General features: G+C 43.2%; 2 protein-coding genes across 2 annotated transcripts; both read right to left on the bottom strand.

Annotated features, from left to right (window-relative positions):
• Positions 1-335: 335 nt before the first annotated feature.
• Positions 336-2406, bottom strand: LOC115741440 (probable myosin-binding protein 5). Its single transcript, XM_030675336.2, has 2 exons — positions 1261-2406; positions 336-1119 (listed from the first exon to the last, which is right to left on the bottom strand). The coding sequence occupies exons 1-2, from the start codon at positions 2024-2026 to the stop codon at positions 356-358; spliced, it is 1530 nt and encodes a 509-aa protein (XP_030531196.2). The 5' UTR covers positions 2027-2406; the 3' UTR covers positions 336-355.
• Positions 2407-3492: 1086 nt separating this feature from the next.
• LOC115741441 (polynucleotide 5'-hydroxyl-kinase NOL9) lies at positions 3493-7090 on the bottom strand. The gene is made up of 9 exons (XM_030675337.2): positions 6870-7090; positions 6036-6133; positions 5865-5898; positions 5576-5745; positions 5269-5452; positions 4714-4894; positions 4392-4491; positions 4132-4259; positions 3493-3823 (listed from the first exon to the last, which is right to left on the bottom strand). Exons 1-9 carry the CDS (start codon positions 7046-7048, stop codon positions 3770-3772), a joined length of 1128 nt encoding a protein of 375 aa, XP_030531197.2. The 5' UTR covers positions 7049-7090; the 3' UTR covers positions 3493-3769.
• Between the last annotated feature and the right edge of the window lie 207 nt (positions 7091-7297).

The raw sequence follows: 7297 nt of genomic DNA on the forward strand, positions 1-7297 counted from the left end.
AACTTCTGGCGCAAACGCTCGTGGAAAAAAGTTGAATTTAGGATAAGCAACCTGCAACTGTCCAAATGTTTAAAATGGCTCCTATATACAGGCAAAACTTTCTGTGTCTTGTCAGTTCTCCAGACTTCAAAGGACCCAAGTATGGGAAACAATTTACCATCAAGAATGAATTTATTAAAAGCCGAGATGTCTTCTTCCGGAAGTGCTGTCCCTTCACATCCTTAAGATTGTCCTTCCACTCCGTGTGATGAGATGCTTCTGTCGTCGTAACATTCCCATCTCCGGCTCCTGCCTCCTCTGATAACGACCAACAAAGAAATGTGCCGCGATCTTAAGTGTAGTACTCCTACCGGGATCAAATCTTTTCTTCTGGAGATTCACTGGTACCTATTTCATCCTGCAACGAATCAAGGATGCTCTGATCCTGTGCAATGTGCCTAACGGTTTCTCCTTCGGTGACGCTAGGAGAGTGGCTTCCACATTCGGAACCCCCATCGGAGAACGAATATGTGTGAGGCTTCAACTCCTGGCAATCCTTGTCTACCGTTTTGTCCTTACGAACTTCGAAACCCTCCAAGTATCCATGCTTCTCTCTGTAGGCTTCGAGTTCGGCCTCCAACAATTTGATGTCTTCCTCTCTCTTGGCAAGCAAGTTACTGATTTCTTGAAGGGCTTCTTGGTCGTATTCTGCCTGCTCCTCCATCATTCTCTGGTACTGCAAGGCCTCCATTTGGACGGCCGCCTTCTCCGCTTGTAACCGCGTGATCATGGCCATCGCATTGTTGGCCGCCACAGCCGAGGCGCTTCTTTCCTCGTCTAGCTCCATGTACATGGCCATCAGCGACTTGCGATCCAAGCGAACCTGCCTCTTCAAATGGGTCAAGATAGAGTCTTCACTTACTGTGCCGCTATCAATGGGCTCAGAAGCAAAATCCCCCTTGTCAAGGATCGATTTCCTCAAAAGCCTCGAACCCCACCTCGGGCTCGAGTTAGCTGAATCGGTAAGTGGGATGCCAAAGAACTTGTTTCCCCTCGCAAAGGGAGGGGTTCTGATTGCTTCGCCAATGTCATCGCTCTCAGTGAGCAATGGCACCGAAGCGATTTTCATCTCATATGTACCTGTCACGGATAAGCAGGAAAAGAACTCAAACTAGGAAATGAATACGACTGCCCTAGCTATTACCTAAAGACAACAATTCTGAAATCCCTCGATGAGATCATTGAAGGACGAGGGATGAGTTTCACTGGCACAGAAATTACCATGGTTGTCAGGAAGTAGCGCATTCGAGCTCGCCTCGTGGCCAAGAATGTCAGATCCGGTGTCGGGGTTGAATTTTAGTTCTGTGTAACGGATATGAGGCAATGTCAAATCAGGCGCCTCCTCGTTCCTCAATGTCACGAAGGGTCCTCTAGGAGACGGAGCAGGAGCTTGCGAAATCGGGCTAGTGCTCTTTCCAGATTTCTGGCTGTTCTTCGAATGCAAAGAGGGCTTCATTTTACATGGCTCTCCGCAACATGTGCACCGTTGATCGCCGGTCATCTTGGCCTCAACCCTCTCATCCTTCTTTCCTGCAGGCAACGCCAAATGAACCCCGGAATCGTCCTGAACGAAGCATTCGAGATCCTTATGCAATATCCCCACGAGGGACTTGTAGGTATCACAATCGGATTCCTTCTCAGTTGCGAAAGAAAGAAGACACCCCTCGCACATCTTCCTAATGTCGGACAATTTCTTGTGGACGTGGCAGTAAGCGAGGGACGACACTTCCTTCTTGTGCGCTTCGCACACAGAATCGTTGTAGTAGAAATCGGGACTCCTTCGGACCAGCACGTGGTCGATCCTCGTGCAGAGGAGGCAGGGGATCCTCATCTCGAAGAACTTGGCGAAGTCGTTGGCCACGAACGCCAGAAGCCCATCTACGAACAGAATGACGATGAGCAGCCACTCGAGCACGGCATAGATCGCCAAGAGCGGGAACTTTCCCAGCTCCTGCTCCACAAAACACTTGAACGATCGCCCTGCCATGAGCCTTTCTCGGTGACGAAATCAACTAGGAAAGTGAAGTAGCTTATCCAGATTAAGAATTTTAAGGGAGGATGGAGTGATTGATCAATGGAGAGGCAGAAGATCATGACCTTGGTGAGTCAGAGCAGACCGAGATCATGACCTCTTCTTCTCGTCTCTTTCGTTTTCCTCAGGGGAAGGACAGACCGACAGAGACAGCTTTGGGTTGATAAGAGTTTTTGTTTCGAACTCAGGATTCTCTAAAAGTATTGGTGGTGAGCTTTGCTTCAGCTATAAATAGAAACGGTCAAGAACTTACCTGAAATAACGGTTCTCCACTAAACATGCAAACCAAAGACGCCATCTTTGTCTTAAACCAGTTCGTTTTTACTTTTTTTTTTACCCTTGCATTTAAATCAATCCTCAACCAAATGCGTGGAATATCCATACTCATCGATTTAAAAAATAAATATGGTTTAAAAAGTTTTTGAATTATTAGAATGAATTGGATTTCCAATAATATTAATATTGACATGCTATCCACTCTATTTTCCAACTCCTTTTAGAAAGTTAAGATAACAAACATGGGAAAAATTATGAAAAATGTCATAAACTTATTGTATGGCGGTCAATTTAGTCCTAAATCTTTTAATAATTTTTTTTTTAACTCTTGGTCGCTGAGGTCGTCGGCCAATCCTCGCTAGCCACAAGCGAGAGCCCGCGACCCTCGCTTGAATCTAGGCGAGGGTGCGGAAGCCCTCGCCCGTGGTCGGTGATGGTCGCCGGCCCTCGTTCATGGTTGGGAAAAAGTAGAAAAGAAAAATTAAACAAAATAATGATAGAGAAGATTCATAAAAATTTTAAAGGCTGTAAAAATTGTCCAATTGAGCCTCCATCATCGCATAAGTAATTTCTAGTCAAAATTGATCGGAAGGACTAAGTTGGCATATCGTCAAAAGTTGTGGGACTAAATTAGCAGTTACAAAATTTAGAACTGAATAGAGATACAATAGATTTTAGGATTTTTTTTGGTAATTTATATAACAAACATTAGTTCCCTCAAAAGTCAAATGACGCTCATGAGAGTGTGTATTTTATTTACGCAACCACCTTTGGTTGGTCAACATGTTGACAAATTCAACTAGCTAACCAGTTTTCAACTCCAAATAGCATCCAGTTTTCAAAAGAATTTGAATGCCACTTTTTTTTTTTTTCCTGTCCTATCTCTAACTTTCACCTTTGACTTTTGCTCTATTTGCAAAGCACAAAAGTCGAATCCCACACCTCTGGTACTAACGTCCCCACCCCCAACCCTTTTACCAGCAAGCCGCATGTCTATTGGCGGATGCGCTTGTTTGATTAACACTTTTTTTGTACTTTATGATGTACAAATTATATCAATCTTTCAGCACCGGACATGGTATAATAACTGCTCAAGCTGCCATACTTCTTTCTCATGCAATGTACCAATCCAGACGAGTAAATCATTCCCTGAACAAGTGCCTGAATCAAATTAGAGTCAAATTATGCGACAATATCGCTTGCCTGCATAGGAAAATACATAGTTCTCTGTGATGCAGACCACCTGTTCGCTTTGCTCCACAGTACATATACTCAGACTAAGAAATTTACTCCTATGAACGATGTCACCCTGCTTGCAAATTGCTGTCCTGTAATTACTATATCGTACTTTGTCTTGCATGTACAATGACCAATCTAAATAACTGCAGAAGAAGCCATATCGCATATGATGATCAACATCGGCTAACTTGTGGTCAGAACATCTGTAGACATGTATGGGGACACGCATCCTTGCGCCTGCAAAGTAAAACTGAAATGTTCAGATTTGCCCGAGAATGGAACTACTGGTGGAGAACTTAACAATGCCCGCTGAAAATGTCATGAAGAAGTTAGTCAACATAGTGACAGTAAAAACAAAGGCAGACCAGAAATCCATCGCCAGCGCAGTTAATGCACAATGTGTAAAAACAGCACAAATAAAAAACAAAAAGGTCTTTTTGTGTCCTGCCCATAAAAGAACTGTAAAACGAAAAGACATGGATATCCACGAAGATGCAAATCTAGATGACAAAGATCTGATGCAGGATGAAATCAAGATCCAAGACCTGTAATAGACTCGTTGGGATTTGAATGAAGCCCTGCAAAAATAGATCAACCTTCACCAGCATCTTCAAAGGAACAGGGGTGATCACATAAATAGATCCTTTCAATAAGTCAATGCCTCTTACAATCCCTGGTCCATTAGTATAAAAAAAAATGCGCGAGATAAGTATACTGTCTTATGCAGAGACGTTATTGAAAGCACACGCGAACCATAAGCTCATCAGCAACTAATTGTAAACAGATGCGGAAGAAAGTAACCTACCAAGACCTACACAAGAAGGCACATCATCAGGTTTGTTAGAGCTAATTGCCAAGCCGATGATGGATGCGTTCAAGCTATAAAATACTTCAGTACTTGGGACCTACCACAGACCACAAGGAGAAGAAAAATCAAAGGCATTATTTCCTTTAGGTAACACAGAAAGCCATAATATAGTAGTCGAACCATCTTCTAGATAAGTTCCTGTCGTTCCTTGTTCATTTATTTCCTTTACTTCAAACGAGAATTTAAGAAAGTAATCAGCATTGAGAATCTCCAGCAAGAAACTTTCTATTTCGACATTTATTCATGACTAGGAACTAACCTGGCAGTGTAGATGCTTTATCTTGATAGCGGACACTGGAACTTCATAAGGGGGATGAGAGGCCAATGCATGTGCGAGTTCCTTTATTTTGGTAATATTTGAGCTACTGGGGAAGCACTGCCTGAAATAAGCCGTTATCCTCATATCTCGCAGAAGTCGGGCATCTTTTTGTGTGAGAACCCTGGGAACACATTGTGCCATAGGAGTTACAAAATTTCCTAAAAGGGCAATGCAAAGAGATGTGCAATGAGAGGTATTCTGAAATCCTAGACAAGGAAAGCACTATAAAAAACATTTAGACCACCCATACTCAAATAGATGAAAAGAGCTCCTAAATGACATAATAACACAAATCCTCCATTAGGAAAGAAGATTTGTTATTACGCTTTCTTGGGGCTCAAGACCCATCTGTCACATCTCATTAATATATCGGAAAATTTGGCATAATGTTAAGAATAGAGACAGCAAGTTTTAGCCATACAAAATCACATCTGACATTGAAAATTTTGGAAATTTTTAGTTCATCAGTAACCATTGAAAGAGTTAGATGCTTACGATCTATTGAAAGAATCCTGTCGAGCCGACTTGATCTCTATTAAATGAACAGTTTCGTCACAATCCTCATCTAACCAGAAATACCCAGGTGGTAGATTCTTGCTCTCCACCGAGATGTTTATTTTAACTACATGTGTAGGGGCAATATATTTCAATGTCTTGACCAATACATCATAACCAACACCTGGAGACACAATCGGAAAGGACATAAACAGCTGCATAGTATAAAAAAAAAAGGAGAACCCTAAAGGGCCTTCAGGGAAGAGCAAAAATGATGATAGCTATTAAGATATGGTAAATACTATGCCTTTGACCCAGCCAGGTGTATTGATAACTAGAGGCAATCCAACTACGGCAGGGTCTTCTCCGCGGTTCAAACCCTGGTGCTCCTCCCGTAAGTAATCAGATAGAGCAAATATACACTTCAAGTATGCTGCAGGATCCCTTTTGGCAGAAATATCTCCAAAGAAAAAGCATCTGATACAGGGAAACTGGTAAGCCATGCTATAGAGCCTTTTCCCTTTAGGGTGGAGAACATCCAGCCAACTAGTTAGTAGCAGAATGAACTTATACAATTGGGAATATATAATGAGTACCTCTCAGGTGTCTTCAAGCAGGGAATCGTCAGATCTATTTTGCAAAAGAATTGATGATTAAGGGGGAAAAAATTAGGCAAGGAGAAGACAAGGATTAAAAGAACACCTTGAAAACGGAGATAAAATTCATTGATTGGAAACAAAAGGAAGTGGTAATTAGAAGAACAATACCCGGTGTCAATTTGTCAACTATGGTGAGAGAGAGAAAACCAGGGGGAGTGAATTCTGGCTGCCCAACGTCTGTATCCAAATAAGCTACTCTTTTATATCTGCAAAGGGGAAGAGCAGCTCAGAAGAACGAGAAGAATGAACAGATAAACATGTTGCTTCCATACGTCAAGCATCCAAATCTCCAGAATGCTCCCAGCACAACACAGTGGAAGACAACAAACACATTGAGTTCAACTTGTCAAATATACTAACCAACGCAATACACAGCCGAGCTACTTAACTGAAAACGGGCACATCATAATTACAAGTCAGACTTAAGCACGAAACTCGTAATCTACAGAGATTAGATTGTCAAATCAATCAAGATCTTTTCAGCTCCTTTTCTAGCTTATGAACCATCAGCTCATACGTGTTCAGCTTAATGCCTTGGTGATCAAACGTGAGTATGTCCTCATGGAAATCCAGAAAGGAAAGCGGCACGAAGATCTTGGTTCCCCTAGATGTACAGAGGACTGTATATATCAAAAGCCGAAACCGAACAGTGCGACCATCTCATCAAACTGCAGCAGCTAAAACTGCTGAGCTAAATCAAACATTCGCCAACAAAATCGTCAAACTGCAATCCACTAGCACTAATTAACGTATCAAAGAACCTACAATCAGCCTAGCAGGACAGGAGGCGAAACGCATTCATCAAGTGGCCACGTCTCCATAACCATTCTACTCTAAAAAGCGAGAAGAAGCACTCGGAAAAACCGAGCCGACAATGCAACGAACACTGGCAGCGCGTGTATCGGGAAGAACGAAAAGGACAGGGAGAAGATGTTGATGGACCTCTGAAGGAGGACGTTGAGGAGGTGGCGAGACAAGGTGGTCTTGCCGCAGTTTTTGGCGCCACAAATTAGAGCGACCGGAGGAGACGAAGCGACCGAGCAGTAGGCGATGGTGTCAGCGGCTTCGGACCACTCGTCGTGTATGAATATGGCCGGCGAGGGGGCTTCTGTTTCCGCCATAGCTGAGAGCTCGCTGCGCTCTCTCTCTCTCTCTCTCTCTCTCCCGCTTGCTCGCTCGCGTGATCGGCGCGAGAGAGTCACGTTGATTGATCACCGATCGTACCCGACGGGCTTGTCTGGGCGGGCCTGCACGAGATGTCCGGCCCGTTGGGCTCGGTTGCGTCAGCCCAAATCATCAGATGGTTGATGAGAAGATATATTTGTGAATCACAAGATTTTTTAGACCAAAAAAAAAAATCACAAGATTTA

This window comes from Rhodamnia argentea, chromosome 6, assembly GCF_020921035.1.
Source record: "Rhodamnia argentea isolate NSW1041297 chromosome 6, ASM2092103v1, whole genome shotgun sequence".
NCBI classification, from domain to species: domain Eukaryota; kingdom Viridiplantae; phylum Streptophyta; class Magnoliopsida; order Myrtales; family Myrtaceae; genus Rhodamnia; species Rhodamnia argentea.